General features: G+C 45.3%; 1 protein-coding gene across 1 annotated transcript; it reads right to left on the bottom strand.

Moving 5' to 3' along the window:
• Positions 1-246: 246 nt before the first annotated feature.
• Positions 247-4,966, bottom strand: PGPEP1L (pyroglutamyl-peptidase I like). The gene is given in 7 exon segments (XM_049905703.1): positions 247-365; positions 461-588; positions 1,647-1,717; positions 1,719-1,872; positions 3,541-3,767; positions 4,615-4,737; positions 4,901-4,966. Coding segments are annotated over 7 exon segments (888 nt in total).
• Between the last annotated feature and the right edge of the window lie 18,193 nt (positions 4,967-23,159).

The following is a 23,159-nucleotide window of genomic DNA, read 5'->3' as shown; positions in this document are numbered from 1 at the left end:
TGGCCACATAGGTCCAGCTACAAGTCCATACTCGGTAAGGTGTGTATTTTGTAGTGTACTATTGTCACTAAAAGCATTTCAAGTCCCTTATTGAATGTTCATACCCACCCTGCAAAGGAAGGATTTTTATGACTGTTTTATAGATGAGCAAACCATAAAGACATCCCCAAGCCCCCCAAGCTATTAAATAACCAAACTAGCTTTGCTTCTAATACCAGATTTTATGGTTGGGGCTTTTAAACGCACTCAGAAATGCCGAGGATCAGCCACAAATAAACAGGCCCCCTGGATGTTGCCGGGGGAGGCCGTGCCATTGCACAGACCAGGAGGTGATGGGGCCTTCGGGGGTTCTCCCAAGTGGAGCCCTAGAGGCCAGAGAGGAGGGGATGATGGGCAAGCTCATCAAGGGGGAGCTCTGGGGCTCCCAACCAGATAACATCTACAGGTTGTTCAAACGTGCCTGGCATGTCGCCAAGCACCCTAACATGCTGGAGCACTGTCAGGGGCCCGCTGCTACTGGTGTCCCGGGGCAGCAGCTGCAGCAAGGGGGCGGGGGGCCTGGGCGGCTGCCATCGGCCTACGAGGGGCCTACAAGGGCAGAAGGAACTGCGCATTGAACATCTGTGTGGTGGTGGTACCTGTGTGTGCTGGCCAGCACCACCCACCCACCTGCTGGCTTTGATCTGCTGCAGTGTCACCTGGATCTGTTTGTCAAATGATCCAGTTTTAATTCAGAGGAGGTCCTACCCAAAGTATTCCAAGGGCACAGATGCTCTGGAGACCTAGCAGAGGCCTTCAAGGCTTGTCTACTTCCTTTGTGGTGTGGATGGATCTGTGCACGAAATGACTTCTTTAAAATGTAATTAAGTTGAAAAAGTGCTCGTCGTGAGCATTGAAACATAACAAAAAATTTCCCAGCGCTTAACCACTTCACCTCCTTCCTCCAAAACCACTGTTGCCAATAGGGCTCCCTATAGACCATGGCGCCCAGAAAACACTGGCCACATAAACTCGCTGTGAGCAGCTTGGCACGAGGCCCAACGTGCTGTCGGAGAGGCAAGATGAGGGATGTAAAGATGGGGGTTCTGTTTTTTAAGTTAGGGAAAACACTGACCACAGCAGAGAAGCTAAGCCCTACTGTGAACCTTGGCTTTTGCACCAACTTTGGCTTAAACACTAGAGACTCAGTGGCCAGAAGCTGCCCAGGATACCCAGAGGCATGAACTTGGGGGCCGAAAACGGGGCACCCCAGGGGGTAGCTACACCTGTGCTTCCCAGTAACCAGGAGGCTGTGGATGAACCCACCCTGCAAGGGCCTGCAGAACAGGTTTGCGGGCCCAGCAGTCCGGGTAGGATCACACAGGCCCATTGCATTGTGTTTTGGGAGTAAAAAAATTACTAAGATTTCATTTTATTGTCACGAAAACCATAACTGAAAGCTACTTAATTCCTTGTGAAATGTCTGCCTTTCAGAGTGTTCTGTCTTCTGACAATAAAATAACCCTTTGTGATTTCATTTGGCCTAATTCAGAATTTTTTCCTCTGTATAAACTGTTTTATAAGCAATTTTTTTTAAAGCCTCTCAAAACACAGTTGAGCTCTACACACAGTATTGAAACATTTCATTTTCTAGAAAGAATCTGAGCCCCAAGTGGTTCCCCTTGGCTCGAAGCACCAGGGTAGAGTTTTCTGCAAGCCAGGCTTTGAGCTCGGGCTTCCGCCACCTCCTCCAGCAGCTCCTGGACAAGGGCTTGCAAGGCTTTTCCCAGCAGGCCGGCCGGGAGCCGAGGTGATAACGGTGGGACGTGGATGAGCACTGCACGCCCATTTCCATGATGCAGCGACAGGTAGTAGGTGTAATCACAGACATATCTGCAACCAGACGAAATGCTACGTTACTCCCAGGACCAGCCTCTAACAGCCGTGAAATGGAAGCATAAGAGACAATGCAACATCAACAACGCATGTGGAGGCAAGCCTGCCATGGGGAGCCTTGACTGAGTTTTGTTCTTTGGCCCTAGGAAGAACATGGTGCTGGGTGGGATTGCGTGAGGAACGACTGGCTCATGGACCAGCAAGTGGCCCAGCTGGGGGCGGGGGGAGGACCAGATTTCCAATCAACTTGGGGTCGCCATGAATCAGAACTGATTTCAATGGTAACTAACAACAAGAAGTCCCAAGAATACCTTTACCACAGTGAACCCCTCTCTTGTCGCCACTGAATCATTTATTATTTCATTCATTCATTGGGGGGAAGAGAAATTGCCTACTGAGGTCAGTGTTTGAAGAAACAAAGGTAAATTAATCTTTTATCGACAGTTAAATCAGTATAGCCAACTCACAATTTCGGTAAAAAAACAAACAAAAAATCCACAAAATAATATGTTGTTGTTCCAAAAAAACCAACACCAAACCCGTTGCCGTTGAGTCGATTCCGACTCATAGTGACCCTACAGGACAGAGGAGAACTGCCCCACAGAGTTTCCAAGGAGCACCTGGCGGATTTGAACTGCTGACCCTTTGGTTAGCAGCTGTAGCACTTAACCACTATGCCACCAGGGTTTCCGTGTTGTTGTTAGGTGCTATCAAATCAGTTCCGACACACAGTGACCCTATGTCCAACAGAATAAAACACTGCCTGGTCTGCATCATCCTCACAATCATAATGTTTGAGCCCACTGTCGCAGCCACTGTGTCAGGTCATCTTGTTCAGGGTCTTCCTCTTTTTCTCCGCCCCTTCACTTTACCAAGCATGATGTCCTTCTCTAAGGACTAGTCTGTCCTGGTAATATGTCCAAAGTATGTAAGACGAAGTCTCAACATCCTCATTTCCAAGGAGCATTCTGGCTGTACTTCTTCCAAGGCAGATTTGTTTGTTCTTCTGGCAGTCCATGGTATATTCAGTATTCTTCACCAACACCACAGTTCAAAGGCATCAATTCTTCTTTGGTCTTCCTTATTCCCTGTCCAGCTTTCACATGCACATGAAGTGATTGAAAATAGCATGGCTTGGGTCAGCTGCACCTTAGTCCTCAAAGTGATATTTTTGCTTTTCAACACTTTAAAGAGGTCTCTTGCAGCAGATTTGCCCAATGCAATTCGTCTTTTATTTCCTGACTGCTGCTTCCAGGGGCTCTGATTGTGGATCCAAGTAAAATGAAATCCTTGACAACTTCAGCCTTTTCTCTGTTTATCATTATGTTGTTTATTGGTCCAATTGTGAGTATACTCCATACTGAAGGCTGTAGTCTTTGATCTTCATCAGTAAAAAATTTAGTGGCTGTCAAAGTATGGCTTCCTATCTCTTCCACGTCCCTGCACCAAAGGCCCAAAGGCTGTGGCGGGAGTGGAAGGGGACGGGGCCAAGTCTGGAGACCAGACTGGGGGCGCGGTTTGAGCTCCAGGCCCAGCTGGACAGCGAGGGGTGGCCCTCTTCCCGGGGTGGGGAGGGGGTAACATGGGACGTTGGGGCTTGGCCAGAGGACCCTGGGGGCCTTTCTTTTCCCTGCCTGCTCAGAGACCGACACCCACAGAATGTACCTGCCCGCGTCTCGGGAAAAGATCACCTCGATGCCTTCCAGCGCAACACGCCGGCAGACGGCCCTCACGCTGACCTCCGACAGGATCACTTCCGGGCCACCAGGCAGGCACACGCCCCCCTCTGGCCGGAAGCCCCGGATGTCCGCCTCCCGGTAGCCTGTGTTCTTGCCACACTGTTCCAGAACGATCGCCTTCGCGCAGGAGTCCACGCCCACGTGCACGGCGAGCTATTGAAACAGAGGCGACAGCGCGGGAGATGAGAGAAACGGAGGCCATCTATGGTCATCAGATGTCACAGAAAGGCCGGACCCGCGAGAGCCCAGCTCAAGGGGCAAACGTTTCAAACCCCAAGTCCAGCGCGAAACCCCATCCCCTGCCCGTTTCCCCTAATCGGGCTGGAACAGAAAACAACAGGTCCCTTTTTTTAGCTGACTAGATACCCGTGTTGCATCTAAATTTAAATACTTTCATATTTTAAAGTCCTCTTACATGGTAATGTATTCCCTTTTTTCGGGGAGGCGGGCTGGTATCTAAGACTACCACAGGAGAAGCTCAGCGATTCGCTGGAGCCTTACATCTATTTTAATGAAACTTTAATGAAGGAAGTTAGTAACAGCCTAATAAAATCCTGTTAGAGCTGTTTGTTTGTTTTTTTTTTTTTTTTGAAAAATAGCTGTTGCTTATTTTATCAAAATATTTGGGGCATTGTCTTAGCAACTTGGTGATGTATGTTTTATTGCCTTCATCGTCTGTTTTTTTTTTTTTTATGTTTGTGTTGTTGTATAGTAACTATATTCAAAAGATAAAATTAGAGCGCACTGAAGATGGGTCCACCCCGTGTGAGCCTCGACCTTCGGCTCTCACAGATCCTCACCTCAGGTCCCATTTCGACAGTAGGACACAGAACAGGACCTGGAAGGGCCTACTATGTGAGGTGGAAACTCTCTGAGGCCTGACTGGGACGGGAGTGCGCTTCAGCCATCAAACCCTAGAGTCAGGATGCTGGGGTTTCACGGCCCTGGGGCTCCACCACCTCCTGGGCTGCCACCTCCCTGCCTCCCCACTTGTCGTTACGTGTGGTTGAAGATCTTCCCAGATTCTGGTAACCCTCTGCGCGGCCTCCCTGTAATCCACTGGCAGCTGAAGTGTCCGCAGCTCCAGCTCCGTGTCACCCCCCAGGCCCAGCTTGGAGAGCACCTGGAGAACAAAGCAGGTAGCCTGAGCTCATGGGGGCAGGGAATATCTCTGAAAACTCAACACTTGGGCTTATCCACTCACTCGCAGGGGTCTTCTGTGGCCTGGGCCTGGACCTGTCCTCAAGGAGCTTACGCTGGGGGAGGGCCCCACAGAGCACACCCACTGCGGGCCCAGTAAGGCAAGTGCCCATGCAGCTGCTTCTGTTGAGGTGGGGAGGTCCCAGAGGCATGGCTGACCTAGTTTTGGGGTCAGGATACAATTCCCACAGGGGATTTGGGTGAGCTCTAAGGGACAGATGTCGGTCAGCCAGATGAAGGAGTTGAGGGAGGGTACGGCCGGCAGAGGAATCATAAAGGTGAAGGTCTTGGGGAGCACAAGAGCTGGAGGCCTTTGGGAAGGCCATTTGGTGTGACATGGCACTCTCATGGAGTCCCTGGGTGGCACAAAAGGTTAAGTTCTTGAGCACTAGCCCAAAGGTTGGCAGTTTGAACCCTCCCGGAGCACCTCAGAAGACAGCCCTGGCAATCTGCTTCCAAACCCTATGGAGCATTTCTACTCTGCACACATGGGGTGCCATGAGCCAGACTCTACGCCATGGCAATTAACAACAACCCATAGTCTGGGTGGGGCTGAAGCGTGTGTCCTGCACATCAAGAACAAGGCATTTAACACCTGGCTCTGATCTGGGCACCAACTGCATGTAGCACCCCCAAGCAGGTCCCTGGGGGCACAAAGAGTTTGCCCTGGACTATTAATCTTATTATTGGTGGTTGGAATCCACCCCCTCCCCCCCGCTACCAGGAGTGCTGAATGCAAGGGCATGCTGGGAGCAGAATCTAGAGGAGTCTGTGGAAGCCAGATTGGGGGCGTAGCTAGAGTTTGGACTTAATCCTTAGGGCAGTGGGGACCCACTGGAGGATTTCACACAAGGAACTAATGATGAGTCAGAGCTGACTTGGCCAAGGGGAGTGGAGAAGGAGGAGGTGGAGGTGGGCTGGAGGAAATCATGGGTGGATTTTGAATGTGCTGAATTTGAAGTATCTGAGGCGAGCTGGTCCCTCCGCACTGTGTCTCTGGAGCTCGTGGAGAGGCTTCTGGGAAACTCTGGCATGTTGGTTAGCACAGTTCCCATGACCACCTCCTGCTTTTTTTGAAGAAGTCAGTGCTGAGACCAGCCTCCCAGTTTGGGGCCTTGAATGATGTTCATTTGCCTGATGCTGTTGGTGGGAGGTAGAAAGGGGGGCCAGGGGCGTGCAGGGCAGCAGCCCTTCCCTCAGCTGGAAGGATGAGGAAGAACCTGGCTGAGTGACCAGGTGGACTTCCCACAGGCCAGTCAGACCAAGAGGGCTCCAGCCAAGCCTGAGTACCAGGGTCTTGTGATGCTGTCCTGGGCCCTGTCCTGAGGGGACGAGTGAGGCTGGACATTGGCTGCACAAGACCCCAAACTTCCGGGATTCTCACAGTTCAGGGAGTGGGAGGTGGAAGCCGTCCCGATGAGGTCCCCTTCAGCTCTGTCATGAGAGTGAGCAGGCCCTGGCTTGGTCTCGCAGTGGCTTCTCAGTACCTGAGAATTTGTCAAGAACTAGCTCTTCTCCTCAGAGGGGTCCTCATGGGATCTTATGCCTGGCTCTGAACAAAAGCTGCAGAGAAGCCCCAGAACCAAACAGGGGGACCTGGGAATCTGCCTTGAAGACTTGCCCTGTTCAGTTGTCAGTGGAAACATCAGTTAACTACACCCCATAAACCCATGAGAAAGCAATGTCCACAGGATGGAAACTTCCACCGAGCGGCGCCTCCTCCTCACGTAAGGATGCATTTCTGCTCTCAGCTGGGCACACATATGAAGCAGAGGCAAGCCAGGTCACGGTGCGAGCCCCTTTCGGCTCCCACTATAGATCTTGCTTTCCAACCCACCATGAGCCGGCTGAGAGAGGAGGGAAAAGACAGAGGTGCTCTGACATCTCATGGAAGACCTTCCAGCGGCTGCGTGGGTTTGGGGAACCCCTCTAAGGCGGTGCTTTCCAGAAGGCTGATGGCATCCCCCTGTGCTGAGCAGAAGGTGCTGGGCAGCTGCAGTGTTTATGGAGCTGGGCGGGGTGGAAGATGTTTTAGATTGGACTTAATGTGCCTGTGTTTTTCACTTCTCTGAAAGGTCCTGTCCGGGAGATTACAGGGTCCTGCTTATGCAGTTTATGTTGTGGTAGCTTGTGTGTTCCTATGATGCTGGAAGCTATGCCACCAGTATTTCAAAATACAGTAGGGTCAACCATAGTGGACAGGTTTCAGGGCAGCTTCCAGACTAATACAGACTAGGAAGAAAGGCCTGGTGATCTACTTCCAAAAATCAGCCAGGGAAAAACCTATGAATCACAACAGAATATTGTCCAATGTAGTGCTGGGAGATGAGCCCCTTAGACTGGAAGGCCCTCGAAATACACAGTGGCCGTAAGACTGGACTCAAGCTTACCAACAGTTGTAAAGATGGTGCAGGACCAAGCAACACTTAGTTCTGTCGTACATGGGGTCACTGTGAGTCAGAGGCGACTTGACGGCAGCTAACAACAACTTAGGCTTGTCACGTGCTTTCTTTTCACCTTCTCGAATCAGTGCTCACGCACACATCCGTAGAGACTGATGTTAGAATCTGCCATCAGAGCAGGGGTGGCCTTGGAGCACCTGGTTGGGGGTCCTCCGTAACCAATCACATCAATATTTCAGCACCGAACGCGGGAGACGCGCTTTAGGTGGAAAAAAAACAGATGTCCCACCTTACCTCACATCAGGTCGGCCACTTTTTGCCTCCAAATGAGTTACGAAAAACTTACACATTTGTCTAGATTTCTGGACATCAGAATTGCAGGGAAGGCAGTGTGGACCGGTGCACATTTGAACTGGTTCCTGTATTGCCTTGCAGTTATTCTCCAGTATCTTCCTGGGTGCATTTTGCCTTCGTAGCTAGAAAGTCATCCTTGTCACGGAAACTCACACGCACTTCGTCAAACACACTCACATGCTAATGCATACTTATGCACAGATACACAGACATACACAAGACACAGTCTTACACAGACTCACTCACATTCACACATACACGCACACATTCCCACACTATCACACATAGTCTGAGTCACTCATACAGTAGATATGCATACACACTGAGACACACACAAACAGACAGACACTCATATACAGGCTCGGTCACATACACACTGAGACACACACAGTTGCTGGTCACAGGCCTTTTACCCTATCCACCACTGAAGACAAAAGACTTTTTTACCAAAATAACTCTGAGCTGGTGGTCATCGCTAGTCTAAGCTTGGCGAGGGAAGAGCACAGGGCAAAAGGGGCACCTGCAGGGCCAGACCCCAACTGTAGTGCAGGGAAAGGCACGGGCTGTGCGTCAGAAAGACCTGGGTTTGAGTCCTGGCCCAACTGTCTTTCACTGGATAAACCTGGGCCTGTTATTTAACCTTGATGTGCCTCAGTTTTCTCATCTGTGAAATGGGGATAATTAAAAGGTAGAGGGGTTCTAACGAATATTAGGTGAGATGATACACAAAAAGTGCCCAGCACAGTGCTTGGGACATATTGGAGGCTGTATAAGGAAGGGGTCAGTGTTTATAATTAGCCCTTATTAACTTGAGAAACTCGTGCAGAAGGTTTTATTAGAAGTGACATGTACTAGAATTTGATAAGCCTGTCTACCAGAAGCAGTCTGTGAAACATGTGCACAAGCAGACGGCAGGATGCTGTTTGCCCCTGCCGCTTTGCCAAGGGGGCTGGTTGTTGAGCAGACCTAGAGAGAGTCGGAGTCTTGTGTTTTCCAAGCTGGCACACTTCCTCAGCTAGAATCACAGAGTCTTTTTTGCTAAAAAGGGGAGGGATAGACCCTGGTATAATCTGCCACGCTCCCAAAGTGAAACCCAGGGTACTGCTGGAGCTGGTGGGGTGACTGGGCCCAGCAGGGTGCTGTGGGGCCATGCCGGCTCATTAAAAAAAAGTGTATCATGCTGTTTAGTTGATTCTGACTCACGGTGACCCCATGTGTTACAGAGGAGAACTGCTCCATGGGATTTTCTTGCCTGTAAACTTATAGAAGTAGATCGTCAGGCCTTTCGTTTGTGGTACCGCTGGGTAGGTTCAAACCGCCAACCTTTAGGTTAGTAGTTGAGCACAAACTGCATCACCCAGGGGCCTTTGCTGGCCTGTGACCCCTAGGAAAAGCCTGAACCAGCAGTCACAGAGAGGGTCCTGGGGACACAACGGGGTTCGCCTTCTCCCTCTTCCTCTCTCCCGTGTCTTATGGCCTCCATGGCGTCAGTCGCCAAGGACACATGGCAGTTTAACAAAGGAACTGGAGGAAGGAAAAAGACACCAGTTGCTTTCTGAATTTTTCAACCCCAGCAAGACTGTGGCACCAGCTGGTGTTGAACAACAGTTGCTGTTTTTCTGAGATCTGATTCTTCCATCACCAGTGATAATTCAGGGCTAGCACCCACGCATGCATGAATGCATTCCTTCATTCAGTCATTCGGGAAAAGCTCACCAAGCACCTGAAATGCCGTCCTCTGCTCAGGGCTTGGGGTGGCCTGGAGGGTCTCACAGGAGATGCAGAATACAAGCAGAAAGGGCTGAGGGGGCTCTGGTTAGAAGAAGGTGCTGGGCCCAGCTGGGCTGTGTGATCCTGAGGGTAGGGCCCTCTTCTTCCACTCACTGCTTTGTGAGTTTAGGGCAACTGTGGACACTCTCCGAGCCTCAGTTTCCACATCTGTGAAATGGAGTAATAGTACCTTCCTCATAGGATTGATGTGGGGGTTAAGCCTGAGAGGGCTGCACAGAGGAGGCACTGCAGCCTGGGCCTCGAAGGACTAGCAGGAGTTTGCTGTGGGGAGGGCCGTTCTATGGAGCAGAAATGGTGAGGCTTGGAGGTGTGTGCAAAGACCTTCCTCCTTCCCTTCCCTTCTTCTCCTGCCTCCCTTCCCAACCTCTCCCCTCTCCTCCCTCCCTCTCTCTTTTCCTTCTTTCCTTCCTCCCTTCCTTTTCTTTTTTCTCTTCTTCCTTCCTCCCTGCCTCCCTCTCTCCTGCCCTCCCTTTCTTCCTTTCTTCTTTTGCTTATTTATTCATTCAGTTACCATATGTGCTTGGCTCTGGCTGAGGTTCAGGGTGTGCGTGTATGTGTGTGTGTTTGTATGGGTGTGCACACAAGAGTGGTGGTGACAATAGAAGAGAGAGAAATAATGAATTGGGTCTTCATATGCTGGATTGAAAGGGGCCTGTGACCACCAGGTGGTAACTGAGATCCAGGTCTGGGGTCTAACACCCCCTGGTCTGTGCACCCCACTTGAATGGAGACAGTAAAGCCAGGGCAGGGAAGGGGCTCACCAGGCAGAAGGAAGAAACATTACAGAGAGCAGAAGAGGCCTGACAGACGGAAGTGGTTGAATCGATTACAGGGTGGTCATCGATGGAGTATGACAGAGCCATTACAAATGATTTTTCAAAGAATTCATTGACATGGGGAAACCCCTGGGAGGGAATCAGTACCGCAGTCAGGAAGCCAGGCTCTGTGTCCCGCAGCCATGCACAGAAATGGACATGGACCGGAATGGCCAGCCCTTACTGGGAGAATGAGGGGTGAGTCTTTTACTTCTTCCTTAGACTTCACCAGATTTTTACAATGGACATGTATGTATTATTTTTTGGGTTCTAAAAGAAGAGCTTAATAATAGGTTAGCAGTCATACTAGCTGACTCTGGAGACCCTGTGTGCAGGTACCATGCCAAGCACCTCACCGCAGACCTCCTGAGCAGGTGCTAACAATATCCTCATTTTACAGATGAGGAAACTGAGGCCCAGAGAGGGCAAGTTTAAAAAAAGAGAGGAGTTCCAGGGAGCAGCCACAAAGGAGATGTTTCCCTGACAGTGGGTGTCAACCACCAGGGCTGACCAGTGCCTTCACAAGTGGTTTCAGAAAGCCTGGGATTTTTTGAAGTCACTCTCTTTTCCTTAATGATTCCAAGTCCCATTCTTCGTATCTGATGCTTGTCCCAGCCCACTTCCACTATCCTTTAAGTCATTCCCCGAAACTGTGTGTCATTCTTGGCTGAAAAACCCAGGCATGAAAAACAGTGGCCCTGCAATTCCTAATCCTCGACCTGGAGCACTGGATCGTGTGTTCCTTTCAGTAAAAGATTCTAGCACACTCACGTGTGTGTGCGGTGCAAACGGCTAACTTGCTTAGCAGCTAACTGAAAGGTTGGAGGTTCAAGTCCACCAAGAGGTGCCCCAGAAGAAAGGCCTGGTGATTAGCCCTTGAAAACCCTGTTGGGCAAGTTCTACTCTGACACACATCACACATGGGTCACCATGAGTCAGGGTCAACGCCATGGCAACTGGCGGTGTACACACACACGCGCGCACACACGTACACACCATCATTAGTGCGTCAAGGCTCAGTATACACTTGAGGTGGGCTTCCTTGTTAATGACGGCAGATGTAAACCTGTGCTTTAAATGGCTTCTTTAATCCCTCCCTTTTTGGGGGGTCAACTTCCTATCAGATCGTCACAGTTTTACACAACAATGCTGCTGATGAAGAACTCATGGGAGGAGTAGAAGTGTCAATTCAGCAGTTTTCTCATTGTTTGCTCGGCTCTTCTGTATTATTGGTGTTATCTTCTATCCGTGGGTTTTTTGCAGATCATTTTTGCAAGGATTCCTTGATCATAATTTGAGGATTAAAACCCAGTGCCGTCGAGTCGATTCCAACTCATAGTGGCTCTATAGCACAGAGTACAGCTGCCCCGTAGAGTTTCCAAGGAGCGCCTGGCAGATAATTTGAGTATTAGTTTAATTAAAACTGGATACTGTAACCCTGAAACTCATTAACTGGGCTGCAATACTTTGTGACAGCTCACAAGCAAATCAAGTGAGGGTACCTCTCCGTCATTCCCATGCGCCTCCCCCAGCTGAACCCTCAACCCCCCCCAGCCCAGGGACCACCAACACACAACACGTGGTGCAGAGCCAATGTCTGTGCAGCCATGAATGCTTGGTCAACATTAATTTCTTTCTTATTTTCATAGACTAAAATTAAAATTGAATGGAAATCCTGATATTTGCATCGTTTACTCCACTTTGGTTGAAGCCGTGGTGGTTCCTGGGTAGAATTCTCCCCTTCCACATGGGAGACTTGAGTTTGCTTCTCAGCCAATGCACCTCAAGCACAGACACCACCCATCAGTGGAGCCTTGTGTGTTGCTGTGACACTGAACAGGTTTCAGTGCAGCTTCTAGACTAAGACAGACTGGGAAGAAAGGTCTGGCAATGTACTTCCGAAAATCAGTCAATAAAAACCCTATGGACCAGAGGCAGAGCCAACATGGCACTATAGACAGAAGTACCACACCGTCCCTCCACAACAAAGACCCCAAAAACTAAGTAAAACAGAGAAACACATCAGTCCTGGAACCCTAAGCATCAAACGAAGAGATAAAGAACTCAACCAAGTACCAAATGGAATAAGAAACTGACAGAGGACAGAGTGCTAGGAGAGATACGAGCTGAGATTCCCTATCAGTTAATGCAGCACGGATTCGTTGTCTTGGACTCCTGTCAGAGATCAGCAGAAACAGAGTACTGGAAAGCAGCTTCACCGAGCTCCCAGCAGGAGACAGAGCACCCAGTAGCCAGCAATACATTCTTTCCCATCCCCCACCTTTCTTCCCCCCTGCTCAGCCTCCTCTACATCCCAGCAGGCTGAGGTTGCTTGGGTGGATGAGAGGCACTGGCTCTGTGACACCCTGCCACACCAGTCAGCTCCTTCGGTGCCATTTCATTGTTGCTGGTGTCGTTTCTTCAGGCTTCTTTTGGTTTCTTTCCTGCCTCTCACCTCTTCCGCCTCCTTTCTCTTGGACACCTGGTTCTGTGTGCCATCTTTGCTTCTTCTTGACAGGCTGTGAAGCACTCCTCAGCTGGGGAACTGCTTCCCCGGTCCATACCACCACGCTGGTGGGATCCCCGGGGTCTTTTTTGTGGGATCCCCAGGGTCTTTTTTGTTTTGTCTGTCTTTTCATGGCTTGGGAGCCCCTTCTAGCCAGGCTGTACTGTGTGGCTTCAGAGCCCTTTCCCCAGTCTGCACAGCCACATTGGTGGGATCCCTGGGGACGTTTCTTTTTTTTTCTTTTTTCCTTTCTGTCTTTTTTCATTTCTCAGTTTCTCATCTCTCTACTTACCTTCTTTTCCTATCTCCTGAATACCTGGTGTTGTGTGCCATCTCTGCCCTTTCTAGCTGAGCTGTATTGTGCAGCTTGGGAGCCACTTCCCTGGTCTGCCCAGCTGCGCCAGTGGGATCCCTGGGGGCCTTTCTTTCTTTATTTTATTTTCTCTTTTCCTTTTTTTTTTTTTTCTCATTATTCAGTTTCTCATCTCTCTCTGCTTTTCTTCTTTTCCTCTCCCCTGAACACCTGGTTCTGTATGCCATCTCCACCCCTTCTAGATGGGTCATGCCCTGAGGCCTGGGAGCCACTTCCCCGGTTGACAGATCCCGGGGGCATTTTTTAAATGTATTTCTTTTTCTCTTTTTGCTTTTTTTCATTTCTCAGTTTCTTGTCTCTCCACTACAAAAGCAAGCTCCCTCAGCACATTTCTTTCTTTTGGCTCCTGTTTCTCTCTCCTCTCTCTCTTCTTTCCCATACCCATCTTAGCTCCACACATCACAGTCTCCCTCCTCCCTCCTGCCTACCTGCACCGTGCACTGACCATCACACCCCCGAGCACCAAAGGCATGGCCTACCAGAATCTGCCCTCACTGACCCCTTGCCACCCTGTTGGCCCCAGTATATGCTACAAATAACCCATCCCAGTCCCTCCACATCCTCTGTACCTGCCCTGCTGTGCCATAGCTGAGTGACTGGCCCTTCCCATTGGACAAGGAGGTGAGAAGTATTGTGCCCACAGATGAGCAAACAACAAAGAACACACAGCCAGCCTGCTCAGACATGACCAAATAAAACAAAAAAGCATGATAAAACAAACAAATCTACAATCAACAAATGAAGAAAATAACTACTTAATGTCCCAAAGACAGCAGACAATATCAAAACATATTAAAAAAAAAAAAAAAAAGGACAGAGTGGTTCTAGTAGAGGTCCAAATTAAGACACCAGATGACTTTCCAGTAGAAGAAAAGGCAGTAAAACTACCTGATATTAAATTCAAATCTCTAATATTCAGAGCTATCCAAGAGTTGAAGCAAAAAGCAAAAATAGACAAATTCATGGAAAAGGCAGACAAATTCATGGAAAATACACACAAAAAATGGAAGAATTCAGGAAAATAATACAGGAACAAAATGTCAAAATAAATTCATAACTAGAAATCATACAAAAACAACAATTAGAAATCCAAAAGATAAACAAGATTTCAGAAATGGACAGTCATAGAAGGTCTGAGGAACCGATTTGAAACAATAGAAGACAGAATCAGTGAAATTGAAAACAAATACTTGGATACAATTGTGTTTGAGGAAAAATTCGAAAAATAACAAAGAAACCCTGACAGTTATGTGGGATACAATCAAAACCAAAAATTTGCAAGTGATCGGAGTTCCAGAACAGGGAGAGAAAACAGAAAACACAGAGAGGATCATTGAAGAATTGCTGACAGAAAAATTCCCTAATATCATGAAAGATAAAAAGCTGGCCACCCAAGAAGCTCCATGAACCCCACATAAGATAGACCCCAAAAGGAAGTCACCAAGGCATATCATAATCACGCTCACTAAAACCAAAGACAAAAAAAGAATCCTGAGAGCACCTTGAGAAAAACAAAAAGTAACATAGAGAGGGGAAACAAGACTAAGCTCTGATTACTTGGCAGAAACCATGCAAGCAAGAAGGCAATGGGATGATATATATAAAACATTGAAAGAAAAAAATTGACAACCAGGAATAATATATCCTGCAAAACTCTCATTCAAATATATTAGGACATTTCCAGATGAACAGAAGTTAAGGGAATATGTAAAAACCAAACCAAAGTTATAAGAATTATAAAAGGGAGTCCTTTGGTTTGAGAACAAACAACATCAGAGGACAGCCTGAATCAAAGATGCAAGATCACACCAGTGAGATACCAACCTAGGAAATGAACTCTCAATGACTATTCAAAACCAAAAGATTTACAACAAGGAGCCAGAAAGGTTAATCTGTAAATAAGAATGTCAGAACAATAAAAGAGGGAATAAATGGTGTAGGTGTAGAACTTTCTAATGGAGAGGAAGACAAGCCGATACCAAGTAATAATAGACTGGTTCAAACTTAGGAAAATAAAGGTGAATTTCAAGGTAACCACAAAGAAAGTTAACAAACCTACTCATCAAAATAAAGAAGAAAAACATAAAGTCTCAGTAAAAACAAAATCTACAAAAACAAAAGAAATGGAAAAAAAAAATCCACAAAGAAAAAGAATTCAGCACAGGAGAGTAAGAGGAACAAAGAAAATATCAGCACCACAAAAAAAAAAGCACTACAAAATTACAGGAATAAACTCTCACCTATCAATAATTGCACTGAATGTAAATAGCCTAAATGCATCCATAAGGAGACAGAAAGGGACAGAATGGATTAAAAAATAAAAGCTCCATCAATATGCTGTCTACAAGAGACACACCTTAGAAGCAAAGACGTAAATTTATTAAAAATCAAAGGATGGAAAAATATATATCAAACAAGTACCAAAAAAAGAGTAGGAGTGGCAATACTAATCTCAGATAAAATAGACTTTAAAATAAAATGCACCATAAAAGACAAAGAAGGGCGCTATATAATGATTAAAGGGCTGATCTATCATGAAGACATAACTATAACAAAATACCTACACACCCAATGTCAGGGCTCCAAAATATATAAAACAAACTCTAACAGCACTGAAAGGAGAAATTGACAGTTCCACTATAGTAGTAGGAGACTTCAACACACTACTCTTGGTAAAGGACAGGACATCTAGAAAGAAACTCAACAAAGATACAGAAAATCTAAAGCACACAGTCACCAACTTGATCTCATAGACATATATAGAACACTCCATCCACATGGAACGTTCTCCAGAATAGGCCACATCTTTGGCCAAAAAGCAACCCTCAACAAAATCCAAAACATCGAGATAATACAAAGTATCTTCTCTGACCACAACACCATCAAAGTAGAAATTAACAACAAGAAGAGCAGGGAAAAAAATGAATTACATGGAAACTGAATAACACCCTGCTGAAAATCCACTGGGTAATAGAAAAAAATCAGAAATGGAATTAAAAAATTCCTAGAATCAAATGAGAATGAAAACACACCATACCAAAACCTCAGGGACACAGCAAAGGCAGTCCTCACAGGTCAATTTATAGCAATAGATGCACATATCAAAAAAGAAGAAAGGCACACCCATATTTATTGCAGTTCTGTTTACAATAGCAAAAAGATGGAAGCAACCAAGGTGCCCATCAACGGATGAATGGATAAATAAATTATGGTATAGTCACACAATGGAATACTACACAATGATAAAGAACAGCGAGGAATCTGTGAAACATTTCATAACATGGAGGAACCTGGAAGGCAGTATGCTGAGTGAAATTAATCAGTTGCAAAAGGAGAAATATTGTATAAGACCATGATTATAAGAATTTGAGAAATAGTTTAAACTGAGAAGAAAACATTCTTTCATGGTTATGAGAGGGGGGAGGGAGGGAGGGTGGGAGAGGGGTATTCACTAATTAGATAGTAGATAAGAACTACTTTAGGTGAAGGGAAAGACAGCACACAATACAGGGGAGGTCAGCACAATTGGACTAAACCAAAAGCAAAGAAGTTTCCTGAATAAATGGAATGCTTCAAAGGCCACCATAGCAGGAGCAGGGGTCTGGGGACCATGGTTTCAGGGGACATCTAAGTCAATTGGCATAATAAAATCTGTTAAGAAAACATTCTGCATTCCACTTTGAAGAGTGGCGTCTGGGGTCTTAAACGCTAGCAAGCAGCCATCTAAGATGCATCAATTGGTCTCAACCCACATGGATCAAAGGAGAATGAAGAACACCAAGGACAAAAGGCAATTACAAGCCCAAGAGACAGAAAGGGCCACATGAACCAGTGACTACATTATCCTGAGACCAGAAGAACTAGATGGTGCCTGACTACAACTGATGACTGCCCTGACAGGGAACACAACAGAGAACCCCTGAGGAAGCAGGAGACCAGTGGGATGCAGACCCCAAATTCTCGTAAGACCAGACTTAATGATCTGACTGAGACTGGAAGGACACCAGTGGTTATGGCCGCAAGACCTTCTGTTGGCCCAGGACAGGAACCATTCCCAAAGCCAACTCTTCAGACATGGATTGGACTGGACCATGGGTTGGAGAGGGATGCTGGTGGGGAGTGAGCTTCTCGGATCAGGTGGACACTTGAGACTATGTTGGCATCTCCTGCCTGGAGGGGAGATGAGAGGGTGGAGGGGGTTAGAATTTGGCTAAATGGACATGAAAAGAGAGAGTGGAGGGAGAGAACAGGCTGTCTCATTAGCGGGAGAGTAATTGGGAGTGTGTAGCAAGGTGTATATGGGTCTTTGTGTGAAAGACTGATGTGATTTGTAAACTTTTACTTAAAGCACAATAAAAATTATTTGAAAAAAAAAGAGGGACAAAATCAAAACATTAACTACACAACTTGAACAAATAGAACAGTAAAAGGAGCCCACAACCACTAGAAGAAGAAATAATAAAGATTAGAGCAGAAATAAATGAAACAGAGACTAGAAAAACAATAAAAAGAATCAACAAAACCAAAAGTTGGTTCTTTGAAAGGATCAACAAAATCGACAAACCACTGGCCAAACTGACAAAAGAAAAACAGGAGAGGATTGAAAGAACCCAAATAAGAAATGAAATGGGGGACATTAGAACAGGCACAACTGAAATAAAAGGGATCATAACAGAGAATTATGAAAAACTATACTCCAACAAATTTGAAAACCTAGAGGAAATGGACAAATTTCTAGAAACACACTATCTACCCAAACTAGCACAAAATGATGTTGAAAATCTGAACATAACCATAACAAGAGAAGAGCTTGAAAAGGTAATAAAAATTTTAAAAACTCCCAACAACAACAACAACAAAAAAAGCCCTGGCCCAGATGGCTTCACTGGAGAATTCTACCAAACATTCAGAGAAGAACTTATACCAGTACTACTCAAACTATTTTAGAACATAGAAAAGAAGGGATACTTCTGAATTCATTCTGTGAAGCTAGCATAACCCTGATACCAAAACCAGGCAAAGACACCACAAAAAAAAAAAAAAAGAAAAAGAAAATTACAGACCAATATCTCTCCTGAATATAGATGCAAAAATTCTCAAAAAAATTCTAGCCAATAGAATTCAGAATCATATCAAAAAATAATACACCACCACCAAGTAGGATTCATGCCAGGTATGCAAGGATAGTTCAACATTAGAAAATCAATGTAATCCACCACATAAATAAAAGAATCACATGATCATCTCAATTGATGCAGGAGAAGCATTTGACAAAGTCCAACACCCATTCCTGATAAAAACTCTCAATAAAATAGGTATAGAAGGGACATTCCTCAACATAATAAAGGACATCTAATCAAAACCATTACCCAACATCATTTTTAATGGAGAGAGGCTGAAAATATTCCCCTTGAGAACATGAATAAGACAAGGATGCCCTTTATCACCACTCCTAATTAACATTGTGCTGGAAGTCCTAGCTAGAGCAATAAGGCAAGAAAAAGAAATAAAGGGCATCCAAATTGGTAACAAAGAAGTTAAACTGTCCTTATTAGCAGATGCTATGATACTATACATAAAAATAGAAAACCCAAAATACTCCACGAGAAAACTACTGGAAGTAATAGAAGGATTCAGCAAAATAGCAGAATACAAGATAAATATACAAAAATAAGTTGGATTCCTATACAAAAATAAAGAGAATGATGAAAAAGAAATCATGAAAAAATACCATTTATAATAGCCCATAAAAAAATAAAATACTCAGGAATAAATCTAACCAGGGATGTAAAAGACCTATACAAAGAAAACTACAAAACACTACTGCTAGAAACCAAAAGAGGTCTACATAAATGAAAAAAAACACACCATGCTCATGGATAGGTAGACTCAATGTTGTGAAAATGACAGTTCTACACAATGCAACTTACAAACATAATGCAATTCCGGTCCAAATACCAACAACATTCTTTAAGGAGATGGAAAAACTAATCATTAACTTTATATGGAAAGGGAAGAAGCCCGGGATAAGTAAAGCACTATAGAAGAAGAAGAATAAAGTAGGAGGACCTGCACTACCTGACCTCAGAACCTACTATACAGCTATTGTACAGCTATTGCAGTCAAAACAGCCTAGTACTGGTACAACGACAGATACATTGACCAACGGAACAGAATTGAGAACCCAGATGTAAATCTGTCCACCTATGGTCACCTGATCTTCAACAAGCGCCCAAAGTCCGTCAAATGGGAAAAAGACAGTCTTTTTAACAAATGGTGCTGGCAAAACTGTATGTCCATCTGCAAAAAAATGAAATAGGACCCATACGTCACACCATACACACAAACTAGTTCAAAATAGATCAAAGACCTAAATATAATGCCAAAAACTATAAAGATCATAGAAGAAAAAAATAGAATAAATGCTAGAGGCCCTAATACATGGCATTAACAGGATAAAATCACAACTAACAGTACACAAGCTCTAGAGGATAAACTAGATAACTGGGATCTTCTAAAAATTAAACACTATGCTCATCAAAAGACTTCACCGAAAGAGTGAAAACAAAACCTACAGGCTGAGAAAAAAAATTTTGGCTATTACAAATCTGACAAAAGCCTAATCTCTAAAATCTACAAGAAAATCCAACACTTCTACAAAAGAGACAAATAATCCAATTAAAAAATGGGCAAAGGATATGAACAGACACTTCACCAAAGAAGACATTCAAGCGGCTAACAGACACATGAGGAAATGCTTGCAATCACTAGACATTAGAGAAATGCAAATCAAAACCACAATAAGACACCATCTCACCCTGGCATTACTGGCATGAATAATAATTAAAAAAAAAAAAAACAACAGAAAATAACAAATGTTGGAGAGGCTGTGGGGAGAGTGGAATTCTTATCCACTGCTGGTGGGAATGCAAAATGATAAAACCATTTCGGAAAACAATATGGTGCCTCCTTAGAAAGCTAGAAATAGAAATACCATATGATCTAGCAGTCCCACTCCTAGGAATATAGCCTAGAGAAATAAGAGCCGTCACACAAATAGACATGTGCACACCCATGTTCACTGCAGCATTGTTCACAATAGCAAAAAGATGGAAACAACCTAGATGCCCATCAAAAGATGAATGGATAAACAAACTATGGTACATACACACAATGGAGTACTATGCAATGATAAAGAACAATGATGAATTTGCCAAGCATCTCACAACATGGATGAATTTGAAGGGCATTATGCTGAGTGAAATAAGTCAATCACAAAAGGACAAATATTGTATGAGACCACTTCTATAAAAATTCATGAGAAGCATTACACACAAAAATAAGCAATCTTTGATGGTTAAGGGGGGAGGAATGGGGATGGAAAAGCACTAAATAGACAATAGGTAAGTGGTAAAGCTGGTGAAGGGTAAGACAGTACACAATACTGGGGAAGCCAGCACAACTTGTCCAAGGCAAGGTCATGGAAGCTCCATAAGACATATCCAAACTCCCTTAGGGACTGAATTACGGGGCTGAGGGCTGTGGGGACCATGGTCTCAGGGAACATCTAGTTCAATTGGTATAACACAGTTTATAAAGAAAACATTCTACATTCTACTTTGGTGAGTAGCATCTGGGGTCTTAAAAGCCTGTGAGTGGCCATCTAGGATACTTGACTGGACTCACCCCTTGGGAAGCAAGGAAGATTGAAGAAAATTAAAAATACAAGGAAAAGATTAGTCCAGAGGACTAATGGACCACAACTACCATGGCCTCCACCAGACTGAGCCCAGTACAACTAGATGGTACCTGGCTACCACCACTGACTGCTCTGACAGAGACCGCAATAGAGGATCCCCGACAGAGTTGGAGAAAAATGTAGAACAAAATTCTAACAACAACAACAAAAAAAGTCCAGACTTACTGGCCTGACAGAGACTGGAAAAAACAAACAGAGACTGGAGAAATCCTGAAAATATGGCCGTCGGACATCCTTTTAGCTCAGTAATGAAGTCACTCCTGAGGTTCACCCTTCAGCCAAAGATTAGACAGATCCATAAAACAAAATGAGACTAAAGGACACACCACCCCAGGGGCAAGGACTAGAAGGTAGGAGGGGACAGGAAAGCTGGTAATAGGGAACCCAAGGTCGAGAAGGGAGAGTGTTGACATGTTGTGGGGTTGTTAAACAATGTCAAAACAATATGTCTACTACCTGTTTAATAAGAAGCTAGTTTGTTCTGTAAATCTTCAATTAAAAAAAAAGAAAGAAAGAAAGGAAACCCTATGGATCACAATGGTTCAATTGCAACCGATCATGGGGATGGTACGGAACCTGGCAGCATTTCATTTCATTGTGTATGGGGTCACAATGAGGAGGGGCTGCCTTGACTGCAGCTAACCACCACCACAACTTTGGAAATGATTTAGGGTTCTCAAGGCAGTGTTGATGGAGAGTAGAAAGGCCTGGAGAATGAGGAGTAGGGGGCCTGCACACCTTCTTCCTAGGAGACTGCAGGTATCTCTGGGGCCCTGGCTTCCCCTTTAGAATCATTTCTCCCTCCTTCTTCCTCCAGCTTTTGGTCCAAGCGGGAAAGAAGGAAGTTTCCTTTGTTTTCATTTGTTCGTTCATTCAGTATTTTTCAAGCCATGCCTTTTGCTTGCACTGGGTTACCCTGTGGGTACCAGAGATGGGAAATGCCCGAAAAGGTGAATGCTGTCAGAGGAGACACAGAACACAGGAGATTTGGGACACCAGGGCCAAGTTGGAGGCTGCACCACCTCTTAGGAGTTAGGAGAACAGGCTCGAGCCTGGTGGGTGCAAGCTTGAATCCAGGTTTGCTCTCAGTCACACTTTGTGTGATGTTGGGCAAGTGACTTCAGCTCCAAGAGTCTTGGGTATTGTTATGGATTGAATTGTGTCCCCCTAAAGTATGTGTCAACCTGGCTAGGCCACAGTCCTCAGTATTATGTAATTATCCTACATTTTTGTGATCTGATGTAATTATCCTCCATTTTGGGACCTGATATAATTATCTTATGTGTTGTAAATGCTAACCTCTATGATGTTAATGAGGCAGAATTAGAAGCGGTTTTGTTAACAAGGCAGGACACAAACTACAGGATTAGGTTGTATCTTAAGTCAATCTCTTTTGAGATGTAAAAGAGATTAAAAAAGCAAGCAGAAATGGAGGGACCTCATGCCACCAAGAAAGAAGAGCCGGGAGCAGAGCTCATCCTCTGGACACAGGGCCTCTGCGCTGAGAACCTCCTAGACCCAGGGGAAGACTGATGCCAAGACACATGGAGATCTCCAAGGAATGCCAGGCCTACAGATGTTGAAAGGAGACAAGGACCTTCCCCAAAACAACAGAGAGAGCAAGCCTTCCCCTAGAGCTGGTGCCCTGAATTTGGACTCCTAGCCTCCTAAACTGTGAGAGAATACATTTCTGTTTGCTTAAGTCACCCACATGTGGTATTTCTGTTATAGCAGCACTAGGTAACTAAGATAGGTATCTCATCTGTAAAACTGATAGTGGCCTTATAGTGGCTCTCTGCGGGTGACGTTGTCCTCTAGAGGGTGCTTGAACATATGTGGGGTGCTTTTTACCGTTTAGAGGAAGGCTACTGGAAATTAATGCCCCAGAAGTAGAGGTGCTAAAAACTCTTTGGTGTACAACGTGCTTTAAAATACCACACTATGCACACAATGGTCTCAGAATAACAATATGAAAAGTACCCCAACAATATAATGGCTGAGAAGTTTATGATATTTTTGGAGGTTGTTCTTTTCCGGTCTTTAGAGTATTATAACTTAAAACCACTTTTAATAATTTCTCTCCATGTGGTTATGTCACTAACTGAATACACTGTTAGGTTCAATTTTTCATTTTACTTTCAATTTTTATGGATTGTTTTCTCAAATACTTAATTTTCTTTTATTAGCATGTAAAATAGTTTATATGGTTCTAAAGTTGAATCTGGAGTTCCCAGGTGGTGCAAACGGTTGAATGCCTGACTACTAGCCAAAAGGTTGGCGGTTCGAACTCACCCGGAGGCGCCTCAGAAGACAGATCTAGTGATCTGCTTCCAAAAGTTCACAGC

The sequence above is a fragment of the Elephas maximus genome, chromosome 13, assembly GCF_024166365.1.
Source record: "Elephas maximus indicus isolate mEleMax1 chromosome 13, mEleMax1 primary haplotype, whole genome shotgun sequence".
In the NCBI taxonomy this organism is placed as follows: Eukaryota; Metazoa; Chordata; class Mammalia; order Proboscidea; family Elephantidae; genus Elephas; species Elephas maximus.
Note: the sequence above shows the minus strand (reverse complement) of the source record. Positions and strands in the feature narration are given on the sequence as shown.